The sequence below is a fragment of the Larus michahellis genome, chromosome 23 (genome assembly GCF_964199755.1).
Source record: "Larus michahellis chromosome 23, bLarMic1.1, whole genome shotgun sequence".
NCBI lineage: Eukaryota > Metazoa > Chordata > Aves > Charadriiformes > Laridae > Larus > Larus michahellis.
The window spans coordinates 4888886-4908549 of record NC_133918.1 but is presented as its reverse complement, the minus strand read 5'-3'; the positions used below and the strand labels follow the sequence as shown (position 1 = coordinate 4908549).

Below are 19664 nucleotides of genomic sequence, written 5' to 3'. Positions count from 1 at the left end.
GATGGGGAGAGGTTGGAGGGGGCTGGGGGGTGAGGCTGGGGTAAATTGAGGGGCTGGGGTGGGTGAAATTGGGGGGACCCGGGGGGGGGGTGGGAAGGGGGTGAGGTTGGGAGGGCTGGGGGGGCTGGAGGGGTGAGTCTGGGGGGGACCTGAGGGGCTGGGCCGGGGCTGGGGTGTTCTGGGGGGCTGGGATGGGGCTGGGGGGACCTGGGATGGGGGTGATGTTGGGGGGATTCGGGGGCTGGGAGGAGTGAGGTTTGGGGGGACCTGGGGGGGCTGGGATGGGGTGAGGTTGGGGGGACCTGGGGGTCTGGGGGAGGGTGGCTTTCGGGGGACCTGTGGGGGTTAGATGGGGGTGATGTTGGGGGGACTTGGGGAGCTAGGATGGGGGTGAGGTTGGGGGGGGTGGGCTGGGCGGCTGAGATGGGATGAGGTTGGGGGGACCCAGGGGGCTGGGATTGGGGTGAGGTTGGGGGGACCCGTCGGACTGGGATGGGGGATTTGGCTGGGGAGGACGTGGGTGAGTTTGTGGGAATTTGGGGGCCTGGGGGAGAAGTTTGGGGTGTCGCGGGGGATGCTGTGCCCTCACCGGGGTGTTCAGGCTCAGGCTGAGGGGAGGGGTCCTGGGGGCACGTTTAGGGCCAGGCTCTGGTTTTGGCCCATGCCAGATCCCTGGGAACCCCCCCTTGGTTTCAGGGGCCCCCCTCAGCACTGCTGGTCCCCTTGGCCACAGGGTTTGGGGGTGCCAGTCCCCTGGTCCCCAGGGTCACCGAGGGCTCGGCGAAACCACAGCAAAAAAAAAAAACAAACCACCTCATCGTCTCGAAACCTCACCGCTGGTTTGCAGATCCGAAAGGAGACATTCAACACGCTCCTGCTCCTTTTTCTCTTTTATTTTTATAAATGAAGTGACCTGCCCTGGGTGGGGAGGGGGCTGCCCCGTGCTCCTGTCCCCAGCCTGTCCCCGTGCTGCGAGCGAGGTCACCCTGCAGCGTGTGGCCCTGGCGTCCTGCGCGGTGGCCGCCGAACCGCAGTGACATAACGCGAGGGACGCTGCGAGGAAGCACCGGGGGGGCCGAGCCCCAAACCAGCTTGCGCGCTGCCGGCGACCTGCTGCAACAAAAAGCCACCCAACGCCCGCTCGCTGCAAACCCCGACGCCGCTGGGTTCCCCCACCCTGCGCGGAGCTGGGGGACAGGCCCTGGTGACACCTGGGACGATCCAGCGCTGGGATTTCCTGGCACTGTCCCCGCTCCCAGCCCGGGAGAGGTGGCAGAAACCTGTTCTGCATCGGAGCATCTTGAGCGGGGACCGGAGGATGCAGGTTGTTGCGGATGCCGCATCCCGAAGCCCATGAAGACAACTCGGAGTGGACTTTGCAGAGCGAAGAGAGGCAGACGCTGCTCCGTCACACGGTGACAGACCCGCAGACAGCCTGGGTGTGACGGGGGGGATGGCACAGCGGAGCTGGGAGCCAGCGTTCCGGCTGCAGGGCATGGAGCAGCCGAATGAGAAGGTGCTTTTCCCCGAGGGGGGAGCAGAACTTGAGCTCAAGGGATGCTGATAGACCCTGGCTCTGTGCCCGGGTCCAAACCCGGCCCCAAAATCAGCCCCAGAGATGGCACTGCCCAGTTCATGCCCCTGCTCGTCTCCTGTCCTTGTGTGACCTCTGCCTCGGGGGGACAAAGCCACGCTGCAGCCGCAGGGATGACCGTGACCACCTTGTGCTGTGACCGTGACCGCCACGCTCTGCTCTGGCTCCCCCGAGCCCACGACCCACTGCGCATCCCCCGGGGGGGTGCTGTGTGCCGTGGGGCAGGTGGCCGTGCTGGGGGTCCCGCTCCCTCGGGCCATGGTGGGGAGGTGGAGGGCTGTCCGGGAGCCGCTCGCCGTGGGGCTCCCGTGGGGAGCACCCGTGTTTACAGCAGCGAGGGGGAACTGATGCAATTCCCAAGCTCCTGCTGCGTGAGCGGAGCCGCCCGGGCAGCAGGTGGGAAGGGGCTTATCAAGGGCTCGCTGGAAATCAGCTCCCACACCAGCCCCATGGCGGGGACACATCCTTCCACCCCAGCCATGCTGGGGGTCCGGTCCCAGCCCGGGGGGTTTGGGAAGAGGGGCTGGAGAGACAGGGACTCTGGGTGAGGCTTTTGGTGCAGGCTGCGCTGGCAGAAAGGACATGACATCTTTCTTAAAGCTGCTTTTAAAGCTCATGATTTATAGAGGGCTTCAGAGTGCAATTAGCAGACTGTTAATTAGCCCTTGCTCATAATCTTAATTGATCCTGAAGAGGAGGTGGGAGGGAGAGCTGAAGTGCGAGAGCATCGGCAGAGCGGTGTCCCGGCAGCCACGGAGTCTGAGGGGACGCGTCCCGATGCCCCGTCCTGCCCCAGGCCGGGGTCTGGGGACACGGCAGGGTGGCCCTTTGCCTGCCTGGGGTGTGGGACCCCCCCCCCGCCCTGTCCCCCCGCCTTCACCTCGGGGTACCCAGGGGCTTGGCCCAGCTGAGCCGCTTCCAGCCGCGGCAGCTGAACCCCCGCTTTGGATGCAGGGGCTGCCCCAACCCCCCGGGGCAGGGGGGGCCCGGGCTCTGCCTGGCTGCTCCCCGCAAGCTCCAGGTCGGCAGCTCGAAAGCTTTGAGCTCCCTCTTGAGGCCCTTCCTGCCCCCAAATCCTGGGGTTTTGGGGAGCCCGAGCTGCCGGGTGCCCCGGGCTGAGCCCCGCAGTGCTCTGCACCCCCAAGTAGGACATCACGGCTGAGCCCCGTCACTCTCCCGGCCACGGGGAAGGGACAGAGACACCGTCACCAGGAGCTGGTTTGGGGACTTTGGGCCAAGTGCCAGCGGGGAGCGACATCCCCCCTCCCCAGCCAAAAATGCCAGCGGGGCTGGAAACAAGCCGGGAGCCAAACCCGCGCTGCCTGCCAAGGCCAACACACCAGCTTTTCAAAATAGCCCCTGTCCCGCGTGGCTCCGGCCGGAGCGGAGGCTGCCAGCAGGAACCACCCACGCGGGACGGGAAGGCCGGCAGCGCCGCGGCGGGCAGCGCTCCTCCGCCAGACGGAAAGGTCACCCCGTCCGGATCCCACAGCCGGGCTTGGGCACGGGCCAGGCGCTGATGACACCGGGCTGCAGGAGTCAACGTCGGACCCGGTCCCTTGGCTTGGCGCTGGCGGGGTGCCCGGGACGTGCACGGAAAGGTCCGATCCTGGTGTTCCCTTGTCACAGGGGGTGTGGGTTTGAGTGGGGACACTCTGCCTCAGTTTCCCCACAGCTTCCAAGGCGCAGGGTCTTTCCCAAGGTAACAGGTGACCTGTAGAGTCAATTTTTCCTAAATTAATCCTCCTTGAATCCTTCTGGATTCCCAGGGGGGATTAGCTGGTGGGGCAGATCCCGGGGGGAAAGGCACTTCTGCTTCCCAGGATATTTATAAGACACGGGAAACTGGTGCCGTCCCCAAGGGCCAGCGGCTGACGGCAGGGCAGCACCTCGCGGGTCCTTTCTCAGCCTTGCGGGGACTGAGAACATTTTGGGTGCTCGCTCCCGACCCGGCGAGGATGCTCCCACCACAGGTGGGGGCCAAATGCGCCTCTTCCCGCAGGAAACAGGATGAGGCCACCGTGGTGTCCCCTTCTCACCGCCCTCATCCCCGCTCGCTCCCCGCTGAGGCCGGGGTTATGTTGGCGGGGCTGATCCCAGGGTTTTCCCAGGAGCAGGAAAGCCGGGGCTGGGCCTGGGAAGAGGGAGAGGCGAGGGGAGCGGGGGGGATGTCCTGCTCGGAGCAGCTGCAGCACCCACTCGTCCCCCTGTCCCTCCATCCCCCCCGTCCCTCTGTCCCTCCAGCCTCCTGTCCCCCTGTCCCTCCATCCCTCTGTCCCCCCTGTCCCTCTATCCCCCTCTCCTTCCATCGTCCTCTCCCCCTGTCCCTCCATTCCCCTGTCCTCCTGTCCCTCCCTCCCCCCGTCCCTCTGTCCTTCTGTCCATCCACCCTCGGAGCCCCCCCCGGTCCCGCTCCCTCCCTCCGCCCCCCAAACGCCTCCCGGGTCCCGTCGGGGGGAGGATGCTGGGCGGAGCCGCCCTGCGCTTCCCGGGAGGGGGGTCCCGGCCCCGGGGAAGCCGCTCGGCTGCAGCCTCCGCGGCGAGGGGCCGGACCGGGGGGCAGGACCGGCCCGCCCCGGCCAGGCAGCGGCACAGGGAGGGAGGCGAACGCCCGGCGGGGCCGCAGCTCCGCCGCCCCGAGCGCCGCTCCCGGCCCGGTCCCGCTTCCCGGTCCGAGATCCAGCTGCGGAAACACCGAGGGGAGCGCACGCAACTTTGGAGCGGGTCTGCCGGCCCGCCGCTCCCCCCCCGGTTCCCGGTGTCCCCCCCGTCCCCTGTTCCCGGTACCGGCCCCGCCATGCCCGCCGCCTACCCGCAGCGGGCCCTGACGGTGCTGCTGCTCTTTGGCACGTTGGCCGCCGCCATGGCCCTGCTCGCCTCCAGCCTCATCTTCCAGCTGCCGTCGGGGCGGGCCGGTCCCGGTGCCGGTGCCGGTGCCGGTCGAGGGGCTCTACCGGAGCCGGCGGCCGCCGTGCTGCTGCCGGTGTCGGCCGTGCTGGCCGCGCTCTGCCTGGTGCTCAACGTGAGCTGCCTCCTGCTCTGCCTCCTCCACGGCTACTTCAGCACCGAGCTGTGCCGGGGGCAGCCCGGGCCCGACCGGTGAGAGCCGCGGGGGGCGCCGGGGGGGCGTGGGGGGCACCGGGGCTTGGGGGTCCGGGAGGGCGTGGGGGGCACCGGGGCTTGGGGTACAGGGAGGCTTGGGGGGTACCGGGAGTACAAGGGGGGCGTGGGGGGCACCAGGGGTGCAGGGGGGTTGTAGGGGGCACCGGGGCTTGGGGGTGCGGGAGGGTTAGAGGGGCACCAGGGCCTGGGGGTCCAGGGGAGCATGGGGGGCACTGGGGCTTGGGGGTGCAGGGAGGCTTGGGGGTCATGGGGACTTGGGGTGTAAGGGGAGGCATGGGGGGCACCGGGGGGCATGGGGGACACCAGGGCTTTGGGGTGCAGGGGGGCATGGGGGGCACTGGGGTTTGGGGGTGCAGGAAAGGCTTGGGGGGCACGGGGCTGCTCTGGAGCCCCAGGGATGCTGTGGGGGTTCAGGGGAGGCTCAGGGGGGGTCTCAGGCACCGGAAGGCTGGGGGGCAGCAAGGAGCTGGAGAGGAAGGAGGGTGCTGGAGGGGTGCAGAAGGGATTGGGGGAATGAGGGGTGCAAGGAGGGCTCAGGGGGTGCAAGGAGGGTGAGGGGTGCAGGCACAGCCCTGCCCTTGCGCCCCAAGATCCGGCCTTTGCTGGGTCCCCCCAGTCACTGTCCCTGCGAAATGGGGTTTGCGGGGGGCGAACGATGCTGCTGGCACTCACTGAGCACTGGGATATCACAAAATCCACCTCTGCAGACCCTGCCCGGGACAGAGGGTTATCTCTGGCCAATGAAGCCCAGGATGTAAAGGTGCCCCTTAATTTGGGGCGCAGCTCTGCGCAGTGACTCTATTGACCAGGAGCAAGTTTCTACCAGCCCATCCTCCCGGCTGCACTAATACACACTATTTAATTTCCCTGATAACATCCCTGTGTCAACCCAGCGCGTGCGTTAGGGTCCCCCTCGGGGCTCGTCGGAGCGCGTGGGGCCACACCAGCTGCCAGCCCAGTTCAGGGCCGAGGCCACGACGCCCAGGAGCACCAGGATTTGTCCCTTTGCAGCGGGAGAGCTGGGCTCTTCGGGTCACTGCCGGGGTGACGGCACGGGCCGCTCATGCAGCACCGAAAGGACCACAGGCCTGGGATCATTAACCATAGACACGTGTTGACTTAATCATTACCAGCACATTTACACTTGCAAAACCGTTTTTGAAGCAATTCCCCTCTCCATCCTCCACCAAGACCTGGGCTGGGCTGGCGGCTCCTCTGCCTGCGCTGGCCCGGCCCAGCACCAGCTCCACTGCGGGGTTAAAAGAAAAAAACAACTTGTGAATAATCAGATTTAAAACCATATTGGTGGAAACTGGGCTGTACGTGGGGGTCTCCCCACGTAGCTCACCTGACGGTCCCCACAGGACCATTTTGGGACCACTTCAGCAAGTGAAAGCTGATTTAAAGGAAATGATAAGGTTTCAACAGTTAGTTTTGCCCCTAATTAGACAAACCCGTCAATGCCTCCTGCCCCGCGTGGAGCAGGGCGGCTGGAGGCACTCCAGCAAGCGGCAGCGTCTCCTCTCAGCATCTTCCAAGCGAAGCTGATGCTTTGTCCGCTCATTAACGAAGGAAAACATTTCTGCAAAACACAAAGTTCCCGTAGCACGCTCTGCTTTCTGCGGAAGCTGAGAGCTTCTGCTGGAAAACTGTTACAGCGGAAAATTCCCCACCAGCTGGAAATTCGTCTGAGATCTGCTGTCGATTTGGGCTGTTACATGCTCGATTTCGGAGTTGTGAGGTTCAACTTTGAAAGTCCCGAGCGTGAAACAGGAGCGGCGCTAATCAGGCAGCCAGATGCAAAGTCACAGGTAGAGAGAGGGAACATGCGACAGCAGCGACTTGTTCAAGGGCTTTCAGGAGAGAGCGGCCATCGCCGTGCGTCTGCGGGCCCCGCTGGTGCGTCTGGCCGAGCACGAAAGCTCTTCCCAAACTATTTGATCTTAAATCATGTTTCTCTGCTCTGCTTCAGAGCCCCGGCAAAGCGAGAGGCTGCTTTTGGTTTTGCTGCAGGCGATACGAGGCGTTGGGAGCCCTGGGTTGGCGTCCCTCTGCCTGCGAGCTCCAGCAGGTCGCTCAGTCCAGCTGTGCCTCAGTTTCCCCAACTGCGACCTGAAGGTTACATTCACCTTTGGGAGGAAAAGGACAAGGTTCCCGGGAGAGAGGGATGCTGGTCTGCAGGGCAGGAGGTGCTGGCAGAACGTAGCCCCTCTCCGCCACAATGCGGGATGCCGTTAGCCACCGTCTCCCGGTGGCCAAGCTGGCCTGGCCCCACCGGGCGCCGGTTTCATTAGGGGACCCGCTCACGTCCCAGGGACCTTTCCCACGTTGGGCCTGTCACACTGAATTACCGCCCCGCTCCTCAGCCCCGCGCTCAATAGCCTCAGCCAGCTCCAAACAAAGTCCTTCTCCTCCCCGCTAATCCCCCCGCCCCGACTCAGGTAATTAATAAAACAAAGCGGCTGCTCTTCCCCGGGAGCGGGTCCAGGGTCTATTAACGGCTCCCGGCTGCGGGTGGCAACAGCCGAGGGGCTACAAGAAGCCCGGGAGGAGGGGAGGGGGCCAGGCCATGCTGGGGGGAGCCTGGGCCGGGGCAGAGCATCCTCAGCTGCGGGGTGGAAGGAGCTGGCGTGGCAGAGGACCAAGGCTGGTCCCAGCAGGGGGATGGTTGTGCTGCTGCCCCTTCAGCTGGTCCTTCCAAGCCAGGGCACGTTTCCAACCGGCTCCCTGGGACTTCTGGAGGTGGGTGGCAGGACCGGCGCGGCCCCGTACCCCCCCAGTTGTTTCAAAGGACTGTTTGTGGCTTCTCAGCACCGCAGTCCTGCCAGCATCTCTCCGAACCCTCACGTTTCCAAACTCCCCCCTCCCGAGCCGCCTGGCACCCGTCTGCCACACTACGCTGCGTCCCCTAACGACCTCATCCCGCTTTCCCAATTAGCGGAGGCATCCTCTGGTGACAGCGGCCTCCAAAGCCCAGCGAGGACCCAGGTTTGCCAGGTCAATCTGGCTCCCAAGACGCCCAAGGAGAGCTGTCGGCGGCTCAGAGGAGAGCGAGCCCTGGAAAGCGCAGGCAGCAGGCGCAGGGGTCAGTGCTGGGTGGGAGACAAAGGCCCTGCTGGAAAGGAACTGGTCTTTTCATGTGTTTTAAGCCCAATTCAAGTACCGAGCCCCCTCCAGACAAAAGGCTTGCAATCTGAGCTGAGCACAGAAATCCAAGCCCAGGGGTGAAGAGAGAACCTGGCTTTGCTTAATTCAATGCGCCAGCACTTTACTTGTCATTCTTTATTTAAGGGGGAGATGGGCTCCACACGCCTCAGTTTTGTTCCTTGCTTGCTCTTCTGGGTTTGCCAAAAAGGGGCGAAGCACCTGCAAAAAGCCTCCAACCATTTGTCCCTCCTGAGCCCCTGCTCCCACCTGGCTCCCACAGCACAGCTGGAAGCAAGGGAGGGAGGGGTGGAAATTTCAAATGATCTCAAAATCTCCCGTTCCAGAGTGGGAAGGACGAAGCCCAGAGCTGTACAACCCAGCAGCCTGGGGGAAACCCCAGTTCCGCAGAGGTCCTTGGGCTTGTGACCCGGCCCTGAACCTCTTCTCTATGCAAAACCAGCGTTTCAGTTTCTCAGCAGGGGCCAGAGCATCAGCGTTTTTCCTCTGCTGAGCCCAGGGCCAGGAGACTACACAGAAACTACACAGACCTGTGTTTTTCTCATCTGTTTTGCAGGGCAGACTGGTTCCTTCTGGACAGCCGGATGGTTCGCCACGCTGCCATCGGCTTGTTCTGCTGCGGCGTCTCAGTCTACCTAACAGGCAAGTCCTCGTTTCCCACCAGCGCAGCCCAGCAGGGACCGGGCATTTCCAGCCCAGACCGTGCACCCTGCGCCGGTCGCTGAGTGCTCGTGAGCTGCTGAGTTTCTACTTCAGCATCGGGTTTGTTTTGCAAATGGCTTTGCCAGCTCATTCCCGTAGCGTGAACTTTCTGTTCTCGGTGACCAGCCTTCTCCAGAGCTCCTCTGGCCCGAAGTTTGCAGGTCAGCTGCATCGCTTTAGTCCTTCTGGTTCCTCAAGGTGTTCTGCACTTCCCTTTCCTTCCAGCTCTCGCCATCTACATGCTGCTGCTGTTTGAACTGGAGGCCGGCATTGCCAGCGCTTGTATCCTCTCCTCCGGCATCATCGTCCTGCTCATCACGGTGACGCACGCCCTGGTACGGGCTTCCCAGGTTTCACGCCGCAGCCGCTCCGAGGTTTCTCACACCCTGTACGAGAACGACTCTGCCCAGCACGGCGAATCCTCTGCCAGCGATCTCAACAACAAAAACGTGGCTGCACCCCGGCCCCGGCCTGAAATCCATCGGGAATTTTCCTTCCCTCCTTTCCTGGAGCACAAATCCCAGCTGGGCTCTCCGGCCAGCAGCAACCTCACCTCCTCGGGCAGCCCCGGGCTCCGCTCCGAGAAGGAGAGCTACAACCCGTCCCGGACGCACAGGACGCTGTCGGCAGAGTCAGGGCTGCTGCAGGCGCAGGGCAAGCCCTGGAACGGCGTCACACAGGAGATGAGGAACGTGCTGTCACGCAAACCTGGAGCCTCAGGCAAGGACTCGACTCTGGTGTGAGTGGAAGCGGGACCTTTTCGCCCCATCTCGTCCCAGGGGAGCTGCAGGCACCAGGGGCCAAGATTTGCATCTCTGCTTAGAGCTTAATATAGGTCACGTCTCAGCAGGGCAGGGGGACAGCTGCCTTTCCGCTGTGCGGCCGCTGCCCGATGCTCTTTGCTTCTTTTACCGAGAAGTTGACACCTCCACTCAAAGCCAAAAGCCTTCGGCTGCCTGCCCTGAGTCCCCAGCCCCTCCTGCCACCAGCGGTGCTGCTGGCACTTGTCACCCCACGAACAAGGATGGCGTTGGCAGTGACCCATGCAGGACCCCCATGGCTGCCCCGACTGCAGCGAAGGAAGTGGCACACGTGGGTGAGAAGAGAGTGGACCTTGTCCACAAACAGACGCACCCTCCTTCTCCAGCAGATCCCAGCTGATTTCTCGGGCTGTCCGTACCTCCCCGTCTCCTTCCTTCCTCCTCCATCCCCAGGAGCCAGCACTACAGCAACGGTTCATCCAACGGACCCAGCAGGGATTCCTCCCAGCGTGCAGCCAGGCAGGGGTAAGAAACAGAGGGAGGTGACAGAGGAGCAAGTGAGACGGAACCAGAGCAGCCTGCGAGCTGCAGAAGGTGGGTTTGGGGTGGCAGAGAGCCTGCTGCTCGGTCACCAGCACGTCCACCCTCTGAGCAGGACACGGCTTGCTAAGCAGGGTCGCTTAGCAGGGAAAGGGGCTGTGCTGGGGCCACCCTGGCTTTGCTCAGTGGTGGAGGGACCTCTCCCGGGATTACCTGGGTGCCACCAGGAGAAGAGTGTTGATCATCAAGGCTGAGGTCCAGGAAATGGTCTACATTGGCACTGACGGCCCTCTGCTGCGTGCAGGGCAGAAGCACACGCACTAAAGGCAGGCGCTGTCTCCGGGACACACGAGCAGGTTTAGCTCGCTCTGTCCCTGCGCTGACAAACACCTTGCTGGTTCCTCACAGCCCCACGCTCTGCCACGCTTGGTTCTTCCCCAATTCCTTATCATTCAGCAGGCAGTAAAGCACTTCAGGGAGTGAAGGGAGGCCACCGATTCAAACAGATCCCCTCTCACCTCCTGCGCTATCACCCTGAAAGACACCTGTTACCCCGAGCACAGTAATTTCTTTGGAAACTGAGTCTAGCGCTGCTTTGATCCCTGCGTCCTTGGTAAATTCGTCAGCAGAATGGAACTGTTGGTTCCAGGAGAGATTATCACTGAGGTTGCATCCTTTTTAAAGTGACCTCCAAAGCCGTGTGTACAGCTCTGCCTCCCACTGCTTGACAGGGGATGAAGAAAGTCCTTTTTTTGTTGTTTTTTGAAGATCAGGACAGTTTCTTTTTTCACTTGAAAGGCTCCAACTCTGTGTGCCTTTGTTTTGCTCCATGCCCTTTGAAACACACAGAGCCAGCAGGCTCCAAGACCCCCCAGCCCGACTGAGCAACAGGGGAAGGTTTTAGACAGAACTTTCTTGTTTTTTCTTTTTATTATTGTTCCCTCCACGACCAAACTCAGCAACTCCCTGGCACACACATGAAAAACTCTCCTTGCAGAATGCCTCCCGAACAAAGCTGAAGTGTGCCCACATTACATCTTTACACAGCCATCTACAAAATACTGAAAGCAAGACCTAGTTTTTCTGAGATACTTCTGTGGCCAAGAGGTAGAGAGAAAAACGCCCCATAACAGTCTGCCATCGAAAAGAGCTGGAAAGGACAAATGCACCACCCCGTTTCCCTTTTGCAGCGTGCTATGGGAAGGGACACAACTGCTCCCCAAAGCACCCCGCAGAGGCAGTCCTGACCCCAGTGGCAGGATTTGCCTGCTCGGGTGCAGCACCTTGTTACTGGGAACGCAGAGGAAGGCAGAGGCCTCTGTGCAGCTTCACAGATTGAGCAGGTGGTTTCTCACTCCTTCCCGTGGCTGGAGAACATAGAGCTGGGCTGGAGAAGGCAGCAGAGGACAGCCAGTCTTGTCCGAAATCAGGAACTGGCTGGAGGATTCTTGGCTGGTGGGGCAACAGTGCTGTAAAAAGAAAGAGACAGTCACGTCCAGCAGGCAGGCAGGACACCAGCAGCCATAGGAATGTGAAGAATCGGGGACTTCTGCAAATAAAAGCTCACTGCTCGCAGCAGGGGAGCAGCTTAGACCAGCACACCTTTCCGTGCGCTGTACAGACTATGGAGCGGCACGCACCAGCCCCCGTGGGTGTCGAGACAGCAACCTCTGCAGCCACACACCACTGTGAAAACCGCTGAAAACGCTCTGGGCTGCACAGAGCGTCACTCTGCCACGTGGGCAACTGGGGAAGTCCGGAATCTGACCCAGAAGTGTCTAAGGCAGAGTCGTTTGCAGAGACAGAGGCTCTCTGTTCGCTGCGGTGGTTTTATCAGGGACGGGCATTTGGGAATTTTCTCACTCCTAGCCCGTCAGACTCCAATACCAACACCCTTCTCAGGAGAGACAAATACACTAGACTCAGACAATCTGCTGGAAGATATTTTAGTAGCTATAGTTCAACTGCAAACAGACAAAAATGCATCGTCGTTCTGCTACCACTTATCTCTATGGGACTCTGCCCAAAAAGGGCCAGATACATGACAGAGAACAGCATCAAACACAGCCTTTCACCTATTCCATCTCGGCAGCATCATCTCACTCCAAATGCCTTTGACACAACAAAGATTTCATGTATTACACAACCAAATGTCCCTTTTTAAATAAGGAAATAAATTATTTTCCAGTTAACCTTTTGTAAACAAGATTATTTGCTTCCCAGTAAACAAAAGCCAGAAGATCACTGGAAGGCAAGCAGCATGCTCTTTCAAATAATAGTCTAGAATCACATTACTGAGATAACGTATTTGCACTGGGCTGCATTACATCACCAAAGCCTCTGCCAGCCCTCGGATAAACAGGCAGTGTCACACCCCCTCGCTACCTGCGGCCCTGAGCAGCGTTCAGCTGGTCCTTCATGGCGATGGCGTGTTTGAGCAGACTGTCGATGCTCTTGAAGTACACGCTGCTGTCAGTCATGTTCTTTATGGCGCTGAAAGGAGAAAAGAGGGGGGGTGGAGGGAGATGGAGGCCTGGTTAGTATTTCCAAAAGCATCGTGGTTCTAGCGCGCACACCCCCTGACAGAGAGGGCTGGTAATAAGAAACCTCAAGCCTATACGGCGCATTGCATTTTCACACATTAGCGAGCTGGTGGGTGGATTTACCGCCGGAGATTGGCAGGTCTGCACCGCGCGCAGCACTGGGGAAGAGCTGGCACGCTCATCAAAGCGAAGCCCTCGAGATTCACGGTAACGGTTCAGAGAGCACTGCCTCACCCCCCACCCCGACTGTGCTCTCCCCCTGCCTCACACCAGGGAGGCGTCAGCGAAGCGCAGGCGGCTTCTGCTTTGTTTTTACCACAACACCTCCGCCCGCGAGCACAACCCTCCTGCTTGGAGGAGTCTCCCATACCTGCAGGCGTACTCCACCGTGTAGATGGCTCCTTGGCTTTGCTCCTCCCAGCTCTGCATGTCGGACTGAAAGAGAAAAGGAGGTGGCATCGTTAGGCGCGCACTGGAGGTCTGTCAGCCATACGCTCTGCCAGCCCTGCCCAAACAAGGGCTCTGGCTGCTTTTCACTGGAAATTGCATTTGGATTCTGTCTCCCGCTTGACAGCCTATGACAAGCTCCAGGCCAAGCACTAGCATTTAAAAGAAACATTTATTGTGTGTATTTCTGGAAGGGCTACTAGTTCAGGCCAACACTGTGGATATTCTGGCAAAATTCCCCTTGTTTTTAGATGTTTTAGCCCATGAGCCAGCTGAGGGCCCATGTCAGTCAGGCTGCGAGCAACGGACCAGCGGGATGTTTCAGAGCACTCGGATCTCCCGGTGCGTCTGTCCCAGCAGGCAGCCAGGATCCGAACTAACACAGCTCCCGTGGAGTCCCGTCCTTAGTCCTTCATGCAAAACCAGGTAAAAGTTCCTTTCACAGCACTGGAAGTTCTCGTTTCGTTAGACCTGCCACTCTTAAATGTTTTCACAGCCGCAAGCATCCCCGTCCCCCGGTCTGCTCCGAAACTCTGGCACCTGATGCCAAGCAGCAGTCAGCACTGTGCCCGTCCCTCCAGGAGCTGGAAGGAGCCCTGTAAACTCCACACACGCTGGAGCAGCACCGCATGCAGCCAGCTCTGCCACGGGACATAATTGTACGCCGTAGCTCCAAGGAAAGGGAAAAGCAAACAAATACGCAAATCACCATGAAAGCGCAGCTGAATTCAGAGGTGTAGCTCAATAGATAACTATTTCAAAAGTCCTTAAGTAGTTCGGGCACTCTTCAAAATACATTCTCATGGGAGCTAATTCTCCGGTCTATTCTGCTGGGTCTAGTTACAAGCCCGAGGAAATCCAAAGGGCTCTTTCTGCGAGTGAAGGAGGTCGGGTAGGAGCTTGGACTTCATCCAAAATCACTTGTGCTGTTCAAAGCCTGTCCTACATCAGGACGCTTGACCACATAGCTTTACACTACAAAAGAAACAAGCCTTGACATGCAACGCTCTAGGCAGTTCGCTGCAGGAGAGGGTCCTTTGACCCAGGACTCGCAACCCCACAGAGACTGCGCTCGTCAAGAGCCCAATCGCATCTTACACAACTGTATCTGTTGCTGGGAAGACACTTTGCGCGCAGAGGCAGCCGCAAAAGGTGCAGAAACTCTCCTGCAGCTCCTCACCCTGCTCTCTCCAAGAGGTACCAGATGATCTTTAACACCGATTTACACCCCGACAGTGCTCTGGCTCAGTCGTGTGTGTCACAGCCACTTGCCTGTGCTCCTGCCGTTTCTGAGCACCAGTAGATTTTAATCGTTTCCCAGTATCAGAGCCAGTGATGTCTGTTCCCAGCATTCCCACCACTTCCTGGGATTTTCATGTCCTTAATTAGGAACAAGAGCCTTTCCCTAGAGCTCCTCACTTCTTAATCTTTTCTTGATGTCCTTTCTTCAAATTCCCACGACGTGCCCTTGGATGCAGTTTAAGAACTAAAGCCAGCTATTAATATACAATAGCACTAATGATATATTACTGTCGCTTGGAAGTGAATTAACGAGGAGATGTAAGTTCTCAAAAGACCAGGCGAGATACAGAAAGGCGGCTCTGTGCGAAGCGGGGCTTAGCAGCGCAGCCACGACGCGCGGAGGCAGCGAGGGCCTCGCATCACGCTGTGTCTTATCGGGGAGGCGGTAAATCTGCTCGGAGAGTTTGAGATGCTGCGGAAGGTATTAAGATTATTGTTTTATCAAATCACAGAAAGTTGCTTGTTGTAAAGGCACGGAGGTGACCTTCTCTTTGCAGAAACTTTTCTCCCAGCCCCCTCCCTCCCGATTTTTCCTTGGTTTAATCCCTCTGGGAATTTCAAAGGCTGAGTCTCAGGAGAACTCAGCCAGCCAGAGGCAGAGTTGCTGCTGCTGAAGGAAAGCTGGAAACCACCAATAAATCCTGTTTCCTTTATACATTACCTACATCTTGGGACTAAATTACCTGAGAACGGATCCACACAGAATGTTCCTTTTTCTTCTTTTCCGTTCTGAAGAATTAAAACCACCGCACTTTAATGCCTTTGCTCTGATTTAGATAAAACCTGACAGCGTTTTCACGGTGCACAGCCCTGCTGACACCCTCCTGTTCCAGTCTCTAGCCACAAAGCCGATGGGCTCTGGCAGAGCAACCCAAAATATCCATCCCCAGTTAATTGAACGCTCCGCTGTGCCGATGGCCCTGTCAGGGCCCTGAGCACATCCCTCTCTCCTGGGGTTTGGCTGCCTGGGTTCAAGGGCTTGACAGGCCCAGCCCGTTCGCTGCAAACAGCAATGCCCGAAACTGGGATAAAATGAGAGTGGGATCAAGTATAACAAAGAGAACCTGGCCATAAGGCTGTTACGAGCAGCCTGGCAACACAGCCAGGACACCGGCCTAGATGAGTTATGTTTAACCCTCCCAGTTCCTACCAGGGACTGGTTACCAGCAGGGAGCAGAACATGCTCCCAAACACGATGCTGCGGCCTTGGGAAAAACAAACCCGGCAGCTGACGAGGCTGGAGGAGAAGTCACTAGCAGCAGCTCTGGATCTACTGTTGTTCCAGCTGCCAAAAATCAATTTTCTTTCCATTTTCTCCCAGCTCTTGCCACATCAGTGCACCATTAAACACAGCCAGGAACCAGGAAAGCAGTTAAGAAGCTGGAAGTGCCCATGCAGGGGGCAAAAAAGAAATGGATGGAAACAGCAGCACCTCCGAGCAAGCATGGGGAAATGTTTTCTAACATTAGAGAGGGAAACAGGTACTGGCGTGTCAGCGGGGCAGTGCCCTGGGGCAGGGGGCACTGCACGGTCAGTTCAGCTTTGTCCTGACGTGCACCGTTACTGCAGGGAGCACGGCGAGCTCTTCCTCATGTACAAAGGCCACTGCTGCCCCAGCTGGGGCTAGCAGCCAGGGCAGAGGGGAGGCTGCAAGATGAAGGCATCAAAGACCAAAGGTATCGGGTGCTTGTGATGGCTGCAGTCACATGGGGGGACGCACGGTCCTTGTGTTTGCTGCTGGCGTCCACAGGACCGCATGACCTCCTTTCTCACAGGAAGAAAGTGGAAAACAGCAGCAATTTTGGCCGCAAAAGAGAATTCTCTGGGATAGCTGCAGCAAGGAAAGGAACTCAGATGAGCCGGAGAGGTCACAGAACACTGCAAATAACTGCATCGAGCAGGGGAAATGAGAGAATCAACGGTTTTCCGAGATCTTTCCCAGCATAAACCCCACTGCCTAACAACACGCTCTGCATCTGGCACCTCCACTCGGCTGTCGCTTCCATTAGCGCTTCTGCGCTGCCCCTCGCCCTCATCCCCGTTACGCACCCTTCAGTGATGGAAACTGATCTCTTCCCTCTGCATGACTTGTCATACAATTTGCTCAATTTCCTTTTGTTCAGGACACATTCCCTGAAATTGGGACTATCTTGATTAAATGAAAGCAAGTGACAGCTCAGGAATAATATTACAAACCTGTCTCCCGCATGCCAGTGATGCAATTGCATCAGCATGCGCTATACATACATATACATCTCTATATACCTACCATTGCACACAGACACGTATATAAAACGTTAATAAATAATTGAATAATAAAGTGTCACAATCCAGGTTAATTTGGAAACCAGGGCTGTAAAGCAAAGGTGAAAAATGGAGCCTGACAGTGCATTAGCATAGACATGAAGCAGTAATCTATTCATGAGACATCACTCCTAATGAATCATGACTGGCAGAAGAGGGAGAAGGACAACAAGGCTGGCATTAAAGTGTCTGTGCTCCGTGCTCTGGAGGAAAGTAGGAACACAGCTGCGAGATGCGATTCATTATCCTGCTTTGCCTCATGTGGGCTCTTTGCACTTGTTTCTTCACGCCCCCCTTTCCCTCCTCTCCCCCCGCCCCCCTTTATTTTATGTAGGAAATAAAAATCTCACAGCGTAGGCAGGGGTAATAAGATTTAACATCTCCCTCCTCCCCGTACAAGACAGACTACTTATTTTTCTTTGTCTCCATGCACAAGTCCAGCCATGAGAGCACAGGACCATAGCTGGACTCTCAAGGTTTTTTTCCTCAGGTCCGCGGGTAAATTTGCAACATCCCCTCACCCCCATTTCAGACCTGGCAGGAGTCCCACAGCACCTCACACCCCAGTGGCTGATTTCCTCCCACCCACTGAGGGAGGTGAAATAGGGACGACGTGCCAGGTCAGGAAAACAGCTTGTGCCCGACCCTGTCGCAGCTCTGGAGCCCAACACGAAGCACGACTCACCTTGTGCTGTGCGAGCTCCGGAAGGGATCTCCGCACATGCTCCTGCAGCCGGTACAGCGCCACGGAGGGCTCGTTGGCCAGGACGTACATGCTCTCAGTGAATTTGTCCGTAACTGCAACAAGAAAAACAACAGTTACGGAAAGCAAGGAGCAACAGGGGGGAAGGCAGGGTGGGAAAGGGTGCCCTGGTCCTGTCTCCAACACAACAATGGAGAGACCAGAGCAAAACCCCACATACATTTTATAACTAGTCTGTTAACAAGGATGTGAAAGCAAAACCCCACTGAACAGGCAGTTCCACTTCCACTCTGCCCATAACAGCATCTGCAGCCAGCGCTGTCTCCAGCCGCAGACAGACCAGCCTGGGATGTCACCGCCTCCATGGTCCCCTACGAGCTCTGGTTGTTCTGGTTTCGGGGACCACTTGGGTTGTGCCCGTCACTGGGCCCTTTCTGACCAATTTGGAGTGGGACAGGAGATGAGCAGAGCCCGGCAGTGGCCTGGATCCCATTCCTCTGTCTGCAGCTGCAGGGAGAGTTGGCATCTCCCGGTCTGGAGGCTCCCTGTCTCGTTACCGGCCATTTGGATTCATCTCAGGGCCTCAAGCTCTCCTGCGTCTCAGCCACCCCCTGCTGTGGGGTCCTTCTGTTGCTCCCCACCAGATGCCTTCCCCAGGTGACATCCCAAAAGTGCTCACGGAGGAGACACAGTGGCATTCCAGGGCTCAGGAAGCTTTGTTGCCATTCCAAGCAGCCTGCGGAGCCGCTTTTCCCCCTCCACCCCTCTCATCCCAGCCCAGGCTCTGTCCAGGCCACCCTGCACGCAGGTCTCCACAGCCACAGCACAGCTCTGACCACTCCTTCCCTGCGGGCTCGCAAGAACGCTGACAGCTCCTAATAATTAACAGACATAAAGCTCAGAGCTCGTTTCATTGTTCATAGCGGGGGCATGAACCAGGGAGGGATTTTACCAGGCTGAAGCGCAACATCTTTCAGAGAATTTTCTATTTTGAGAAAAAATTTTTCTCTCCTCCTCCCCTCTGAGCTTTTGTTTCAGTGACAACTGCTCAGACACGGCAGTTCTGTAGCGCCGGAGACACGCCGAGCTTCTGAATGCAAATGGGAATAAATGTAAAACTTCACGGGAGTAATTACCCCCACCGGGACAGACGGGGCTGTGGGGCTGTCTGTCTGTCTGTCTGTCTGCTGTCCCGACACACAGGCCCTGCCAGGGGCAGGCAAAACTTGGACGAGGGGGGACACAAGGTAGCCCCACGACAGGGCCAGGCTCCGGCGGGCCCCCACAGCTCTGCGGGATCCTGTCGGGGGCGCGTCGCCCCCTGCCGTGTCACGACCCCCATCGTGACTATCCCCGTCGTGCCCTTCTGGGCCCTGCTGTGGCTGCAGAGCCCCGTCACCACTCGCGACGCCGTGTCGCCACCCGCCCTGTCGCAACTTGCCCTGCCTTGTCGTTCGCCCCTCCCTCTCAGGGCCCTGTCACGACTTCTCCCGCCGCTGACACAGCCCTGTCGTGCCCGCGCCCTGTCACGACCCGCGCCCTGTCACGACCCGCAGGGTGCTGCCGCGACCGGTCAACTCAGACGGGCCGAGCCCTGACAGAGCCCTGCCACTCGACGGCTACCCCCGGTCCCGGCCCGCTCCCACCTTTCTTCACCTTCAGCTGCATCTCGGGCTCCTCCATCCCGCCCCGCCGCCGCCGCTTCCGCTTCCGCCGGCGTCCGCCAAACCCGCCCCGGCCGGAAACATCCTCGCCCCCGCCCCGCCCCGCAAACGGCCCCGGGCGGAAACACGGCCCCGGGCGGAAACACCGCCCCAGCACGATCGTTCCGCGTCAGCCCTCCCACCCTCCCCTCAAGCGTCTCCCCCCGCCCCGGACTGCCCCCCCCCTACCCCGAGGCCGGGCCCATACCCCGGGTGGGCCTCGGGGATGCCCCGGGGCGACCTTCCCCCGGGCGGGCCACTGCGACCCCGCTACGCGGAGCCAGCCCAGCCCCGGGGGGCTGGTGTTAAAAGCCCGCCATCGCCCCTTTCTTCATGGATGCCCCCCCCGCGGTCGGTGCGTGGAGGCCTTGGGCGAGAGAAGGCCTTGGGCGGGCGATGGCCTCGGTCACCCAGCACTGGACACCCCAGGACCCCCTGGTGCTGTATGGGGCCGTGGGGATGTCACCTCACTGTGAGGCCCGGGGTCGTCCCCCCCCGCCACGTTGACCCCCCCCATCTGCCAGACATTTGTCCCCTCACAGCCCCACCATGGTGCCATGGGCTGGAGCGCTCCCACCCTCAGGCCCCGGGTGGCCGGAGCCGCTCTCCTCAGGCGGGAGCAGGACGTAGGGCCCCGTGTGGGACAAGGGACAAATGGTGGGGGGTGGGTGCCCCCCCCAAGTCAGTGGGGACCCACTGCCCCATGGCCACTGCCATGGCCACCGCGTCCCCGCCACCATCCCAGGAGAGGGACTGTCGCTTTAACGGCAGGCTTTC

The 19664-nt window shown here is 59.4% G+C and overlaps 2 protein-coding genes across 2 annotated transcripts; one reads left to right on the top strand and one right to left on the bottom strand.

Moving 5' to 3' along the window:
• Positions 1-4191: 4191 nt before the first annotated feature.
• TMEM221 (transmembrane protein 221) lies at positions 4192-12074 on the top strand. The gene is made up of 3 exons (XM_074565848.1): positions 4192-4693; positions 8439-8524; positions 8810-12074. The coding sequence occupies exons 1-3, from the start codon at positions 4392-4394 to the stop codon at positions 9325-9327; spliced, it is 906 nt and encodes a 301-aa protein (XP_074421949.1). The 5' UTR covers positions 4192-4391; the 3' UTR covers positions 9328-12074.
• On the bottom strand, positions 11220-18900 carry BORCS8 (BLOC-1 related complex subunit 8). Its single transcript, XM_074565849.1, has 5 exons — positions 18831-18900; positions 17167-17279; positions 12799-12863; positions 12271-12378; positions 11220-11354 (listed from the first exon to the last, which is right to left on the bottom strand). Exons 1-5 carry the CDS (start codon positions 18865-18867, stop codon positions 11312-11314), a joined length of 366 nt encoding a protein of 121 aa, XP_074421950.1. The 5' UTR covers positions 18868-18900; the 3' UTR covers positions 11220-11311.
• Between the last annotated feature and the right edge of the window lie 764 nt (positions 18901-19664).

Coding starts and splice junctions, on each gene's coding strand:
- TMEM221 (XM_074565848.1), top strand. CDS start 4,392: ATGCCCGCCGCCTACCCGCAGCGGGCCCTGACGGTGCTGCTGCTCTTT. Junction 4,694..8,438: donor GGGCAGCCCGGGCCCGACCG/GTGAGAGCCGCG, acceptor TCTGTTTTGCAG/GGCAGACTGGTTCCTTCTGG. Junction 8,525..8,809: donor CGTCTCAGTCTACCTAACAG/GCAAGTCCTCGT, acceptor CTTTCCTTCCAG/CTCTCGCCATCTACATGCTG.
- BORCS8 (XM_074565849.1), bottom strand. CDS start 18,867: ATGGAGGAGCCCGAGATGCAGCTGAAGGTGAAGAAAG. Junction 17,280..18,830: donor GCAGCTGAAGGTGAAGAAAG/GTGGGAGCGGGC, acceptor TTCTTGTTGCAG/TTACGGACAAATTCACTGAG. Junction 11,355..12,270: donor AACGCTGCTCAGGGCCGCAG/GTAGCGAGGGGG, acceptor TTCTTTTTACAG/CACTGTTGCCCCACCAGCCA.